Here is a 16193-nt window from a genome sequence, read left to right as displayed (position 1 = left end):
GGCTATGTTAAGCCAACCACCGCTGGTTCTGGATCTTAGCATTAGATTTAACCAGATTCTGCCAGTGATAATAATAATTACTCATGTAAAGTATAGGTAACCAATATTTCTACTTAAGCAATGTGACGATGTATTTGTTCTTCATTATTGGACACCAGTATAAAGGAATAGTTGTTCCATGATAAGAGAGAGGGAGAGGAGTAAGAATGTTTGATGGTGTTCAAATAACAGTAAGGATTATTTTTGTATTTGTGTTTTTTAATTTGCATATGGATCAAAGGCTAACGATGTTTCTAATGATATTTTTGCAGAGTTTGGCAACACTTTCATGTCCCTACTGTTTTTTACTGAATGTCTACACTATAGTTATATATAATAAATATCACCCAATTACTTGTAGACAACATGTTGCACACATTTGAAACTCAAGTATTTTTTTATTTTTAAGAAAAAACAATTATGATGCTGTTTCTGTAATGTCACTTTGTGTCAGTGGGTGTGTGTCAGTGACTGTGTGTATGAGTGTGTGTGAGTGTGTGTGTGTGTGTCAGTGACTGTGTGTTTGTGTGTGTCAGTGACTGTGTGTATGAGTGTGTGTGTGTGTGTGTGTGTGTGTCAGTGACTGTGTGTTTGTGTGTGTCAGTGACTGTGTGTATGAGTGTGTGTGTGTGTGTGTGTGTGTGTGTGTCAGTGACTGTGTGTGTGTGTGTGTGTCAGTGACTGTGTGTGTGTGTGTGTGTGTGTGTCAGTGAGTGTGTGTATGTGTGTGTGTGTGTGTGTGTGTTTGTGTGTGTCAGTGACTGTGTGTATGAGTGTGTGTGTGTGTGTGTGTGTGTCAGTGAGTGTGTGTGTGTGTGTCAGTGACTGTGTGTTTGTGTGTGTCAGTGACTGTGTGTATGAGTGTGTGTGTGTGTGTGTGTGTGCGTCAGTGACTGTGTGTTTGTGTGTGTCAGTGACTGTGTGTATGAGTGTGTGTGTGTCAGTGAGTGTGTGTGTGTGTGTGTGTGTCAGTGACTGTGTGTGTGTGTGTCAGTGACTGTGTGTATGAGTGTGTGTGTGTGTGTGTGTGTGTGTGTCAGTGACACTGTGTCTCCTCCTCTGCTGCACTTTCACTTCCTCTCTCTGTTGCTCCAGTTTCTGTCAACACAAAACTTCTCCACTCAGACCCACACCTGATCACCAGCCAGAGAGACAGACAGAGAGAGAGAGAAACAGATAGACAGGCAGAGAGAGAGAGAAACAGAGCGAGAGACACAGAGAGACAGGCAGAGAAAGAGAGACAGATAGAGAGAGTGAGACCATGCAGGCTTGAGGAGAGAAGGGAACAACACCATGGAGGACAGCAGCCCCAGAGTGAGTTTATGTTTTGCACAATATGTTTATTATATGTTGTATTTTATTAGTGCTGTAAATAAAGTGTTCATTTTAGTAATTAATGAAAATCAATATTTCCTACTTAAACAGAAGGTAAACTGGTGAATTCAGCATCATATAAGAACATCAGAGACTAAAACAGCTCATGCTCTCCGCCTCTGCTGTGTGCGTGGCTCTTTTTCCATTGCATATTTTAACTCACCTGCTAAAGTCTGCACACCCTGATTTAACATAAATTAACAAGTTACCATAACAAATTAAAATATTGATGAAACAAAAATCTAAACCTTAAGCTTGATAACTTAATCAAATATATTTGTAACATTGATACATTTAAGCACAATAAAAATGAAAGAAAGTAATAACAATAAAAGTAGAGCTGGTTTTACATGACGATAATGTAAGTCATCAATAAAATCCTGTGACGAATTAATATATTCAGATCTTGATATATTAAGATAAGATAAGATTTAACATAACTTATTAATGATTAATAAAGGATTAATTTATCTTATCTGTGTCACGTCCTGGTCTTGTCTCATGTCTCTGTGTGTTATTCCCACGTGACCTGTGCTCCTCTGTGTCTCTTGTCAGTAGTTTTCCACCACGTGTTTCTCATTTGTAGCTCCGCCCCTTCCCCAGGTGTTTCCTATTCTAGTGTGTCTCCTGTTTGGTTAAATAGATCTCCTCTGTCACTTGTCCTTCGTCGGTCTTTGCACTAACCCCTGTTGTTTTGTCTTTCTAGTATTCTCTGTTTCATAGCCTCTGTTCTTCGCGCCTTAGTTCTGGTTTGCTCTGTGTTCTTAATCATTTGGTTTTCTTTTCTAGTTCCCTAGCTCCTTGTATATATTCCCTGTTTGTTTATTATTATCGTTATCTCTAGTTTGTTTATGTTCTCTAGTTTCCCTCGTTTGTTTTGGTTATTGGTTATTTGTGTTTCTTTGTTTCATGTTACTCGTTCCTTGTTTCTTTGTTTATTTGTTATTTATTTAATAAATTATTTATTTCATCTTACCTGCACTTGCGTCCGTCTCCTCCTCTCCCTGCCTGGGTCATCCATTCGTGACAATCTGATTGGTTTGTTTCCTCTTCTCCTGATTTCACTGTTTTTCTTATGAGATCATTTACACATCAAAATTTTAATATTGGCACATATAAACTGATATCATTCCACACCTAATAAACATCATTAGACTGCTGCACCACACCCACGTGGCCCAGGACACTTCACCACAGGGCGCTTCAGCACAGGACGCTTCAGCACAGGACACTTCACTACAGGACACTTCACCACAGGTCACTTCACCACAGGTCACTTCACCACAGGACACTTCACCACAGGACACTTCAGCACAGGAAGCTTCAGCACAGGACACTTCAGCATAGGTCACTTCACCACAGGAAACTTCACCACAGGAAGCTTCAGCACAGGACGCTTCAGCACAGGACACTTCAGCACAGGACGCTTCAGCACAGGACACTTCACCACAGGACACTTCACCACAGGACACTTCACTACAGGACACTTCACCACAGGACACTGATTTCTCAGGGGTGACCAATGAAACTCCAGCTTAGATGCAACCAGCAGGGAAGTGATGTGTCTTAAAGTGCAGTTATCTGTTCTTCTTCTTCTCATCGAAGCACAATTCAGTCTTCACTTGTTTTTCATACAGTTTGACTTCAGCTTGACTCAGGCTACAGTTCTCTACATCACCACACTGAAAGTGTTTTTCACTTTTTGTAATACTTTTCTGATCATCCTTGAAGATATAAGACAAACCAAAATGTGATATCAGCAGTAGCATTAACTTATATGTAGCAACACTGCAGTATTATTATTCCTTAACAATAGTTGTTTAGGATTCAGATGTACTGGAGAAAAAGTACACAGAACTAAAAAAATTGGGTTCTTAATATATTCATTTACCATTAAACATGATAGTCATTATTTTCATATACATTATCTTAAAGGCTTAGTAAGAAAAAGAACTGCTTGCTTTTTAATATGCCTGATTTAAATGGGAGATAATACAGATATAATAAGTAGTCTTCAGGAAAAAAAACAAACTACAAAAACTTTTAAAAAGTGATGAAGGATAAGAACTGCTCTAGATACGGTGGTGACAAATGAGTATTGGTTAAAATAAAAAAATTGTGTAGGAACCACTCTATACAGTGTGATTGTGAGATTAGTGTTATTTTTCTACTGAATGATCTTATTTTTCCATTCAGCAGGAGCTGTTAGAGAGTTACTTTATCAAACCTTCCTCAAACACAACAATATGGAGTTCATAATCATAATCATGTTATACCGAAAACATGTTTTGTGATCAAATAAATAAATATTACAGATCTAATAGATGCCACGTGGTCTGGAACAAAGAGGAGAAGAACCATCCAGACAATTGTCAGCAGCAGTGCAAAGTCCAGGTTTTGTGCATGCTGCACGCATTACATAGAGATTGTTATGCAATAAAATGATAATTGTATTGACCTGCCTGCTGTCCTGATCTGACCTCAATAAAATCTGTGAAGTATTTTGGAATGATGAGTCAATAAGGATGCAGAGCTTAAGACACATTAGGGAGAAAAAATGGAACAAAACAACACCAAAGCTGAACAGACAAAAACATTTTAAAAATGTTTTTTTTATTTTCATTTTCCACACTGGTGTTTTCGGGTTTGTTAAAGCTGTTCCACAGTTTTGGGGGCTGAACTTTTAGTATGAACTTTCATAAGAAAGGGAAATGTTAATCTGTCTCTCCGTTTTCTCTTCTCTACAGGAAGAGACCAATGAGCAGAAGCTGTATAAGATAGCCAATGAGCTCCTGCTTACAGAGAGAGCCTACGTTGCTCGTCTCTATTTGCTTGATCAGGTGAATAAGAATGAAACACTCAGATTGACTCTGGCTCCCTAAGCTTAAATTGATGATTGATGCTTATTCTCCAGTTATATAGTATAATTTTAATCATTAAAATGCTGTATGTGTTTTAATGTGTATGAAGGTATTCTGTGCAAAGCTGACACAGGAGGCAGCAAAAGGTACATTTCCTGTGGAGGTAGTGAAGGGCATCTTCTGTAATGTGGCCTGCATCTACGCCTTCCACAGCCAGTTTCTTCTGCCTGACCTGGAGACCCGAATGAGCCAGTGGTAATAACAAGCACATATATATAGAGATGAATAAAAAAAACATTTACCTGGTCATATATACAGTTCTAATCACATTCAATATATCTACTATAATTTAAATTGACAAATGAGTTAAATCTTCGTTTCAAATATCATAAATCTTAAATAAGGTAACACTTCTTTAATTGGAAGTACTAAAAAAGCATCTCTTATTTATTTCACAACCAGACATAATTTAACTGTAGACATCTGAAATGTAATTAATTGTAGAATTTCAGTGATTACATAAAAATGTTATTTACTTTTTACTGTATGTTCTTATCTGGATTCAGGGAGAGAAGTCCTTGGATAGGAGATATCTTACAGCAGCATGCACCCTTCCTCAGGATGTATGCAGAGTATGTGAAGAACTTTGACAAGGCCATGGAGCTTCTCAAGCAGTGGACCGAGCGTTCAGCACAGTTTAGTGCTGTTATACAAGAAATCCAGGTGTTTTTTGCTGTAAAAGACTGCAATCTACATTTTTAGACTTATCAGCCACATGCCCTTTATAAAGCAGCAGTTTCATAAAAGGATTTATATTTGTGCTCTTAGCCTTTAACATAGAGCTAAAAGCTAAAAGATTGTTAGCTTTCTTTAAATTGTTTCTTCAGTTTAAGAAGAAACTGTTTTATATTTTATGAGTGAATGGTATTGTTGCATTTTAACTCCAGAGGCAGGAGATTTGTGGAAGTCTCACACTGCAGCACCACATGCTGGAGCCTGTGCAGAGAGTTCCTCGCTATGAGCTTCTGCTGAAAGACTACCTGAAGCGATTACCGCAGGAAGCTCCTGACCGCAGCCAGACAGAGAGTAAGAGAAGCACCTTACTTACTTTTTTTTAAAAAAATAGACGTTTATGGTACCAAGGAATACAGATAATTTGTAGAAAATGAATTTCAGTGATTTAAAAATGCCATCTTTGTTTTTAACTGCTGTTTTTACTCTGCATCTTAAACAATATAACCATTCATCAGAAATATGATTTATTGCAGAGACATTTCAGTTTCAGTTGTGCATTTTACTGCTCACTCCTTGATGTTAATCCACAGAGTCTCTGCAGACTATTTCAATGGCTGCCACTCACTCCAACACTGCCATCCAGAAAATGGTGAACACCTGCCACTTTATTAAACTGATAAATACTCATATATATTCTTATTCAACCCTGTGGTAAATTAACAGTTATGTGCACCTACTGTCTCAAAATTTGAAATTTGTTTGATCCTCTGTGTGTTTTTCAGGAGAACCTGAAGAAGCTTCTAGAGATATATGAAATGCTTGGAGCGGAGGAGGATATTGTGAATGCCTCAAATGAGCTCATTAAAGAAGGGCAAATCCTAAAGCTGTCTTCCAGGAACACATCGGCCATGGAGAGATACCTCTACCTTGTAAATCTTCCAAAAAACAATAATAGCTGACATTTAACTAATCTAAGAAAAACAGAAACAATATAATATAATATAATATAATATAATACAATAATTAACATAAATGTTCTTGTTATATTAAAATACTGATTGGGTGAAATACACCTGTAGCTAGGACAAAACAAGAATGATCACTTTACCTTACACTCCTGGAACTATATTTTTGGAGAAAACAAGGGAAATATAAGAATAAGAATATGCTCTACATGGACAAAAGTATTTGAAAATCCCTTCTAGTTAAAATGTTTAGTTATTTCAGCCACAAATACTACTAGCAGGTGAGATAGAGCACACATCCATGCAGAAAAACACTGTCAGTATAACAGGTCAGTGACTAAACAGACAGTTTTAATCATGGTCCTGTGTAAGTACTTCCAGCAAGTTATTTCATGCAAGAGATATTGTATTGTATAGGAAACAACAGAAACAACATATTTTTCTATGGTACATTTCTATGGTGTGAGTTCCAGATAGCATCTTAAAGTAACAACAATCACAGAAAGGAGGGAATGGGTTTTCATTGGTAGAGCTTGATTAGGTGTAATCTGGGCTAGATGGGCTCTGAGTGAGTTTAAATGTGTTTTTAATACATGAGCCAGAATCAGTTCAGTCTCAATCACTGTCACCCACATGTGGGTCAACATTAAACCCTTGGACAAAAACTTCTCATTCCCAGTTGGTCACTCTATACAGGACCCATATAGATGTGTAATCTGGGTCTGAGGAATGAAGATGTGTTATAGATATCAGATATCAGGAGATACTACCTGCCTGAATGAACAGTGCAAGTTTGGTTATTTTTGGTTGTTAATGCCCTTCAGCTCTAGTAAAGATAAATTTTAATATTACAGCAGAAACTAAGATTCTGTAGAACTGTGTGCTTTCAGTTTCTGGCTATAGACTGCCAGTATGACAATGCTGCAACTGCACATAGCAAGGCTCATAAAATAATAATTTGAGTTTGATGTCCTCAAATGTCCCTGTAAACGAATATGAACTGAATATTTTCAGCCATATTCACATATCTAGTGGAAAATCTTTTACAAAACTGTAGTAATATAAAAACAGCACTCAAAATTGTGTTAATTAACAACAACCTTGAGTGTTCTTATTGCTTAAAATGTATTGATCATGCTTTAACCTTATATGTCTGTCTTTAGTTCAACAACATGCTGCTGGTGTGTGTCCCTAAGTTCAGTCTGCTCGGTCAGAAGTTCACAGTGAGAACCCGTGTGGGCATTGAGGGCATAAAGGTGGTGGCAACTGTGAATGATGATTACCCTCACACCTTCCAGGTTTCAGGCAAAGAGCGCACCCTGGAGCTGCAGGCCAGGTGGGTACAGAGGATTTCTACCTCAGTGACAAAGCCATTCAGTTTAATAACTGCTGCTTTTTTATACACACAGCTCTGAACAGGACAAAGAAGAATGGATTAAGGTATTTATCATGTTATACTTTATACAGAATTAAATATCCAGTCAGTCAGCATACTCAAATTAAAAGCATTAAACCAGACAATGTTTTAATGATAGTAATACACTGTTTATTTAAAATAAAAAAAAATGAAACATACATTTTGTAGGTTTTTTAACATCTTTTAACTGGATTTTTTTCAAAACTAATGTAAAGTAAAAACTATTCATTGATTCATAATTTGTCATTTTACACTGTTTTTATGTCAGTGTCAAATAAAGCTTATAATTGCAAAAACATAAGCATAAATAATGCTATAGAATTACTGTATTTAACAGTTTTTTTATCTGTGTACAAAGTACTGCTGAGAAGTACTGTTATATTATTATTATTATTATTATTATTATTATTATTATTAAATAGTATATTATTTTAAAGTATTGTTACAATGGTGTATTCTTGTGATGCTTTGGGTTTTGTGCATGGACGTTTAGTAAAGTTTTGTTCATTTTGGTTAAAATGGTTATCATGACAAAACCCAAGATAAAGTCCATGTAAGAGTCCATTAATTATTTAAGAGAGCTTAAAAGAGCTTTTGCTGTAATAACTCTTTCTGGTTGAGCAAAGATGCTTCCAGTACTCTTTATTTTATAATGAGAAGTACAGTACTATCTGTACAAACTAAAACACTTTTGAAAAACATCAAAGTGAGTGATGCTGTAGTATTTTATTATTATATCTCTTTAGAGATTGAATGTTTTATGTTTAAAGACTTATGTTGATTCTACATGTTCCAAGGCTTTCCAGCAGACGATAGAAACTCTTCAGAAGAAGAATGAAACTTTTAAGTCTGCCTGTAAAGACATAGAAGTGGAGGAGGTGTCTGTAAGTAAGCTTGTATCATTGTGTGCATGTGCGTGTGTGCGTGTGTGTGTGTGTGTGTGTGTGTGTGTGTAACACAAAATGCTTAGTTTACCTCTTTGTGTGCAGAATGAGGAGCTGGGGAGAAGAGCACCTCGATGGATCAGAGATAATGAAGTTACCATGTGCATGAAATGCAAAGAGCCCTTTAACGCTCTGACCCGCAGACGACACCACTGCAGAGCATGCGGTTATGTGAGAAAGTTTCATTACAGACCTGTACTGTCAGTTTTGATCATCTTCACGAGTGTAAACTGGCTGAACTGTGTGTGGTGTAGGTGGTGTGCTGGAAGTGCTCAGAAAACAAGGCTGCTCTGGAGTATGATGGGAACAAAATGAATAAGGTGTGTAAAGATTGTTACTCCATACTGACTGGAAGAGCTGCAAGTGAAGAGACGACTGGGGCCAAGAAACGGGGCATCCTGGAGGTGCGTTTATGGACATTGTTGTGCTTTTTGTTTTTGTTTTCCCTGCACACTCAGATTAAATTAACATCAAATGTTCTTATCAGCTGACCTGTACTCTGTGCACTCAGTAGGGAAGGGTGGGGCTAAACTAATGTGTAAACACATGTTTTTTTTTTTTCATTTTTATTGCAGCACAGTTCTTTCATTATAGATTTTAAGGACTTGGCAGTGAACGGGGCCATTGGAAACTTGGACTATAATCCCTCACACTACACAATTTTTGCCCTAATTTTTGGGACACAACTCTTGTAATTTGTGACCCTTTGATGCTGATTAATCATCTGTCCGTGTGTATCCTTGATTATAAGACAAGTTGTGTAGTGTAAAGTACACTTTGTCCAAATCATTCACAATGGTCCACACGAATGCCAAGAATACAATATGATCAATTTTCCATCAGCTTAAAATATATTAATTATATTCTATTTTCAGAGTTCGCAGTGCAGCACCTGCCCTCTATATCACCTCACATGTAATGTGCTGATTTTTACTACATTAACACCTAAGATCATTTATTCACACAAGAAGTCTGGTGTTTTTCCACTGTTTCTCCATCTTTCAGATTGAGGCGGCCCAGTTTTCTGGCAGCAGTCTGATGTGTGGTTTCCTGCTGTATAGTGAGAAAGCTCGTCCCTGGCAGAGAGTTTGGTGTGTTATCCCTCAGAAAGAGGCTGTAGTGCTTTATGTGTATGGAGCTCCACAGGTAAATCAAAACCAACAGTCTACTGCTCACAAAGCACCTCACAGCAGCTTCATCTTGATTTTACCATATGCACTAAATATATATGAATCTGCATGCATGATAGACCTGTATTGTCTCATATATTTTCTCCCTGCCAAAACTTATTGTTATAATACGACTAGAAATGGCAAGAACAGATTCTAATCACTCCACACCTGTAATCACATACATATCTGTGTGAGACATAACTGCATGCTGACTTTTGAACAACAATTCTGAAAATTGTGCAGAAATAACCTTTTAATATATTTGATATTCCTTAGGAATTAGAATTTTATGCTGCATTAGTTTTACCTCTGTTTAAAATAATTCACTTTCTTGAATCTTTTTTTCTCCACATTTACTTGGATCTTAGGATGTCAAAGCTCAGTCTACAATTCCATTACTTGGATACATTGTCGATGAAACCCCCCGGACAGCGGATCCTCCCTCCAGTTTCCGTCTGTGCCAGTCGAAATCCCTGCACAGCTTTGCTGCTGAGTCTGAAGATCAGAAGCAGCGGTGGCTGGAGGTGATACGCGTCGCAGTGACCGGCAATGTAGCCCAGTTTCAGACAGCTGCCAGTGATGGCCTCACCAATGGCTGTCATGAAAGTGACCCTCACAGCATTTAAATGTCTGGTCAGATGTGGACATGGTTACAGCATAATCAACATAAAATGTTAAAATAATTTTAAAAAGCATCTGAAAAATATAAAAAGGCATTTAGCTGTGTACAAATACATATAAAATTATACATGAAGATCAACTAATTAATGATATGTACAAGCATGGCAAGTTTAAACAAAATAAAAAACATAATTCAATTTATGTGAAGGATTGATTAGAATTTATGTTGTATGCAACTGTTAATACTTTTTTCAGGGCAGAAATGATTGTAAATTTAAAGTTTATAAATGTTTGTGCAATTAAAATCCTTTTACTGAACATCGACATAATAAAATGTGCTTTTTATTCAGTCCTTGTTATGTCTGTTTCTCTATCATTTTAGCCACAAATGCACAGTAATTACTGCCCTCTGTGTGTCATTCAGTTCCAAATCGGGCAGTTCTCTGTGTGTTATTCACAGAAATTACTTTAAGGTCATAAATAAATACAAATATAATAACAAGACAAATGGAAGCTAAGGCATGCTTTACTGACATGTAATAAATGTATGCAGGGTCTCTTACATTGAATGTAGGTTCACAGGTAAGAATACAGAGAACCTCTGTTAACTGAACCCAGTGGAAACTGTGCTCAGAGAGGTAAACTAGACAAGCTACAGAGAGCCACTTGGTTACTCTGAGGAGCTAGCTAATGAACCCAGTGTGATCTGGCTTTCAAAAAGAAATACTTAAGACTCTGCACTGAGGAGCCAGAAGCAAACCCTTATAAGCTAGTGACACCAGCTGTTGTCAATCGTCCCCCTCTAGTGGTGGAAAGACCACGGCACAGGCGGCCCCTTAAACTCTGATAATTCACTTTGTCTTGTCATAAAATCACAGGTCAGTGTCCAACATCACTGGTCAGATAAGATCGCACACATTTTATAGACTTATAAAGAAATATCATGAAAGAAATTCCCACTAAATTAACAACATACTGCAATTTCAGACCTCTGAGTGGTCGGGGAAGGAGTTTGGCCTATGTTGACTTTTGGGGCACAAAACTCTGCAGGCGATCACATGGATGACATAATGTGATTTCAGACCTCTGGGTGGTTGGGGCAAGGAGTTTGGCCTAAGTTGAATTCTGTAGCACAAAACTTCGCACACAATCACGCAGGTGCCAGTTGGACAACATATTGCAATTTCAGACCTCGGAGTTGTTGGTGAAAGGAGTTTGGTCTACGATTGCTTCTGTGGCATGAAACTCTGCAGGCAACCACAAAGCTGCAAGTTATACAGCTTTTTGCGATTTCAGACCTCTAAGTGGTCGGGGGAAGGAGTTTGGCCTACGTTGACTTTTGGGGCACGAAACTCTGCGGGTGACCACAAAGGTGCCATGTGGACTACATATTGTGATTTCAGACCTCTGAGTGGTCAAGGGGAAGGAGTTTGGCCTACGTTAACTTTTAGGGCACAAAACTCTGCAGGCGATCACATAGGTGTCAGTTGGACAACATACTACGATTTCAGACCTCTGGATGGTCGGGGGAGGAAGTTTCGCCTACATTGATTTCTGTGGCATGAAACTTTGCACACGATCACGCAGGTGTCAGTTGGACAACATACTGCTAATTCAGAGCTTTGGGTGGTCGGGGGAAGGAGTTTGGCCTACGTTGACTTTTGTGGCACGAAACTCTGCAGGCAATCTCACGGGTGCCAGTTGAACAACATATTGCGATTTCAGACCTCTGAGTGGTCGGGGGAAGGAGTTTGGCCCACATTGATTTCTGAGGCACAAAACTTCGCAAGCAATCACAGATGTGCCAGTTGGACAAAATACATTGATTTCAGACCTCTGGGTGGTTGGGGGAAGGAGTTTGGCCTACGATGGCTTCTGTGGCCTGAAAGTCTGCACACAACCTCAAAGGTGTCAGTTAGACAACATATTGCGATTTGAGATATCTGGGTGGTCAGGGGAAGAAGATTGGCCCACGTTGACTTCTATGACACAAAAGATAGCAAGCGATCACACATGTGCCAGTTGCACAACATATTGTGATTTCAGTCCTCTGGGTGCTTGTGGTATGAAGTTTGGCCCATGTTGACTTCTGAGGCACGAAACTTAACAAGCGATCACAAATGTGTCAGTTGGACAACATATTGTGATTTCAGACCTATGGTTGCTCGGGGGAAGGAGTTTGGCCTACGATGGCTTCTGTGGCACAAAACTCTGCAAGCAACCTGAAATGTGCCAGGTGGACAACATATTTCGATTTCAGACCTCTGTCTGCTTGTGGTAAGGAGTTTAGCCCACGTAGATTTCTGTGGCACGAAACTTCACAAGCGATCACAGATATGCTAGATAGACAACATATATTGATTTCAGACCTCTTGTTGCTCGGGGGGAGGAGTTTGGCTTACGATAACTTCTGTGGCACGACACTCTCCAGGCGACTACAAAGGTGCCAATTGGACAACATATTTCGATTTCAGAACAATGGATGCTCAAGGAAAAAAGTTTGGCCTACGTTGACTTCTGAGGCACAGAACTTTGCAGGCAACATCTGAGGTATCATTTGGACAACCTACTATGATTACAGACATCTGATATGTCAGGTGAAGGAGTTTGGCCCACGTTGACTTTTGTGGCACAAAAGTTGACAAACGATCACACATGTGCCAGTTGGACAACATATTGTGATTTCAGACCTAAATATGCTCGGGAGAAGGAGTTTTGCCTACAATGGGAAAATATTAGACCTCTGGGTGCTTGTGGAAAGGAGTTTGGACTACGATGGCTTCTGTGGTACGGAACTCTGCAGGCGACCCTAAAGGTGCCAGTTGGACAATATATTTCGATGTCAGACCAATGGATGCTCGAGCAAACGAGTTTGACCTACGTTGACTTCTGAGGCACGGAACTTTGCAGGCAACCCCTGAGGTGCCATTTGGACAACCTACTATGATTTCAAACATCTGGGTTGTCAGGGGAAGGAGTTTGGCCTACGTTGACTTCAGTAACACGAAACTTTACAATCAACACCAGAAGTGCAATTTGGACAACATATTTCACTTTCAGACCTCTGGGTTGTCGGGGGAAGGAGTTTGGCCTACGTTGACTTCTGTGGTACGAAACTTTATACGCAACTTCAAATGTGCTATTCGGACAACATATTTTGATTTCAGACCTCTGGGATGTCGGGGGAAGGAGTTTGGCCTACGTTGACTTCAGTAACACGAAACTTTACAAACAACACCAGAAGTGCTATTTGGACAACATATTTCGATTTCAGACCTCTGGGTTGTCGGGGGAAGGAGTTTGGCCTACGTTGACTTCTGTGATACAAAACTTTATACACAACCTCAAATGTGCTATCCGGACAACATATTTCGATTTCAGACCTCTGGGATGTCAGGGGAAGGAGTTTGGCCTACGTTGACTTCAGTAACACAAAACTTTACAAACAACACCAGAAGTGTTATTTGGACAACATATTTCAATTTCAGACCTCTGGGTTGTCGGGGGAAGGAGTTTGGCCTACGTTGACTTCTGTGGTACGAAACTTTATAGGCAACCTCAAATGTGCTATCCGGACAAAATATTTCGGTTTCAGACCTCTGGGAAGTCAGGGGAAGGAGTTTGGCCTACGTTGACTTCAGTAACACGAAACTTTAAAAACAACACCAGAATTGCCATTTGGACAACATATTTCGATTTCAGACCTCTGGGTTGTCGGGGGAAGGAGTTTGGCCTATGTTGACTTCAGTAACACGAAACTTTACAAACAACACCAGAAGTGTCATTTGGGAAAAAAATTACAATTTCAGACCTCTGGGATGTCGGGGGAAGGAGTTTGGCCTACGTTGACTTCTGTGGTACGAAACTTTACAGGCAACTTCAAATGTGCTATCTGGACAACATATTTCGATTTCAGACCTCTAGGATGTCGGGGGAAGGAGTTTGGCCTACGTTGACTTCAGTAACACGAAACTTTACAAACAACACCAGAAGTGCTACTTGGACAACATATTTCGATTTCAGACCTCTGGGATGTCGGGGGAAGGAGTTTGGCCTACGTTGACTTCAGTAACACGAAACTTTACAAACAACACCAGAAGTGCTACTTGGACAACATATTTCGATTTCAGACCTCTGGGTTGTCGGGGGAAGGAGTTTGGCCTACGTTGACTTCTGTGATACAAAACTTTATACACAACCTCAAATGTGCTATCCGGACAACATATTTCGATTTCAGACCTCTGGGATGTCAGGGGAAGGAGTTTGGCCTACGTTGACTTCAGTAACACGAAACTTTACAAACAACACCAGAAGTGCTATTTGGACAACATATTTCGATTTCAGACCTCTGGGATGTCGGGGGAAGGAGTTTGGCCTACGTTGACTTCAGTAACACGAAACTTTAAAAACAACACCAGAAGTGCCATTTGGACAACATATTTCAATTTCAGACCTCTGGGTTGTCAGGGGAAGGAGTTTGGCCTATGTTGACTTCAGTAACACGAAACTTTAAAAACAACACCAGAAGTGCCATTTGGACAACATATTTCGATTTCAGACCTCTGGGTTGTCAGGGGAAGGAGTTTGGCCTATGTTGACTTCAGTAACACGAAACTTTACAAACAACACCAGAAGTGCTATTTGGACAACATATTTCGATTTCAGACCTCTGGGTTGTCGGGGGAAGGAGTTTGGCCTACGTTGACTTCAGTAACACGAAACTTTAAAAACAACACCAGAAGTGCTATTTGGACAACATATTTCGATTTCAGACCTCTGGGTTGTCAGGGGAAGGAGTTTGGCCTATGTTGACTTCAGTAACACAAAACTTTACAAACAACACCAGAAGTGCTATTTGGACAACATATTTCGATTTCAGACCTCTGGGTTGTCGGGGGAAGGAGTTTGGCCTACGTTGACTTCAGTAACACGAAACTTTAAAAACAACACCAGAAGTGCTATTTGGACAACATATTTCGATTTCAGACCTCTGGGTTGTCAGGGGAAGGAGTTTGGCCTATGTTGACTTCAGTAACACAAAACTTTACAAACAACACCAGAAGTGCTATTTGGACAACATATTTCGATTTCAGACCTCTGGGTTGTCGGGGGAAGGAGTTTGGCCTACGTTGACTTCAGTAACACGAAACTTTACAAACAACACCAGAAGTGCTATTTGGACAACATATTTCGATTTCAGATCTCTGGGATGTCGGGGGAAGGAGTTTGGCCTATGTTGACTTCAGTAACACGAAACTTTACAAACAACACCAGAAGTGTCATTTGGAAAAAAATTACAATTTCAGACCTCTGGGATGTCGGGGGAAGGAGTTTGGCCTACGTTGACTTCTGTGGTACGAAACTTTACAGGCAACCTCAAATGTGCTATCCGGACAACATATTTCAATTTCAGACCTCTGGGATGTCGGGGGAAGGAGTTTGGCCTACGTTGACTTCAGTAACACCAAACTTTACAAACAACACCAGAAGTGCTATTTGGACAACATATTTCAATTTCAGACCTCTGGGATGTCGGGGGAAGGAGTTTGGCCTACGTTGACTTCTGTGGTACAAAACTTTATACGCAACCTCAAATGTTAAATCCGGACAACATATTTCAATTTCAGACCTCTGGGATGTCGGGGGAAGGAGTTTGGCCTACGTTGACTTCAGTAACACCAAACTTTACAAACAACACCAGAAGTGCTATTTGGACAACATATTTTGATTTCAGACCTCTGGAATGTCGGGGGAAGGAGTTTGGCCTACGTTGACTTCAGTAACACGAAACTTTACAAACAACACCAGAAGTGCTATTTGGAAAACATGTTTCAATTTCAGACCTCTGGGTTGTCGGGGGAAGGAGTTTGGCCTACGTTGACTTCTGAGGCACGAAACTTTACATGCAACCTCAAATGTGCTATCCAGACACCATATTTCAATTTCAGACCTCTGCGTTGTCGGGGGAAGGAGTTTGGCCTACGTTGACTTCTGTGGCACGAAACTTTACAAGCAACCTCAAATGTGCTATCCAGACACCATATTTCAATTTCAGACCTCTGCGT

At 39.6% G+C, this 16193-nt stretch overlaps 1 protein-coding gene across 1 annotated transcript; it reads left to right on the top strand.

The window, feature by feature from the left end:
* Positions 1–1134: 1134 nt before the first annotated feature.
* Positions 1135–10477, top strand: fgd4b (FYVE, RhoGEF and PH domain containing 4b). The gene is made up of 14 exons (XM_022666579.2): positions 1135–1353; positions 4161–4253; positions 4384–4529; positions 4841–4997; positions 5222–5360; positions 5600–5658; positions 5792–5938; positions 7138–7310; positions 7384–7414; positions 8189–8275; positions 8381–8506; positions 8590–8739; positions 9341–9481; positions 9876–10477. Exons 1-14 carry the CDS (start codon positions 1333–1335, stop codon positions 10131–10133), a joined length of 1728 nt encoding a protein of 575 aa, XP_022522300.2. The 5' UTR covers positions 1135–1332; the 3' UTR covers positions 10134–10477.
* The last annotated feature ends 5716 nt before the right edge of the window (positions 10478–16193 follow it).

Source organism: Astyanax mexicanus, chromosome 2 (genome assembly GCF_023375975.1).
Source record: "Astyanax mexicanus isolate ESR-SI-001 chromosome 2, AstMex3_surface, whole genome shotgun sequence".
In the NCBI taxonomy this organism is placed as follows: Eukaryota; Metazoa; Chordata; class Actinopteri; order Characiformes; family Acestrorhamphidae; genus Astyanax; species Astyanax mexicanus.
This window is presented reverse-complemented; position numbering and strand designations above follow the sequence as displayed.

What these genes read in the sequence shown, in the direction of transcription:
- fgd4b (XM_022666579.2), top strand. Translation starts at nt 1,333, where the DNA reads ATGGAGGACAGCAGCCCCAGA. An exon ending in GTCTCTATTTGCTTGATCAG is followed by an intron (nt 4,254 to 4,383) that starts GTGAATAAGAAT and finishes ATGTGTATGAAG; the next exon opens with GTATTCTGTGCAAAGCTGAC. An exon ending in TGACCGCAGCCAGACAGAGA is followed by an intron (nt 5,361 to 5,599) that starts GTAAGAGAAGCA and finishes GTTAATCCACAG; the next exon opens with AGTCTCTGCAGACTATTTCA.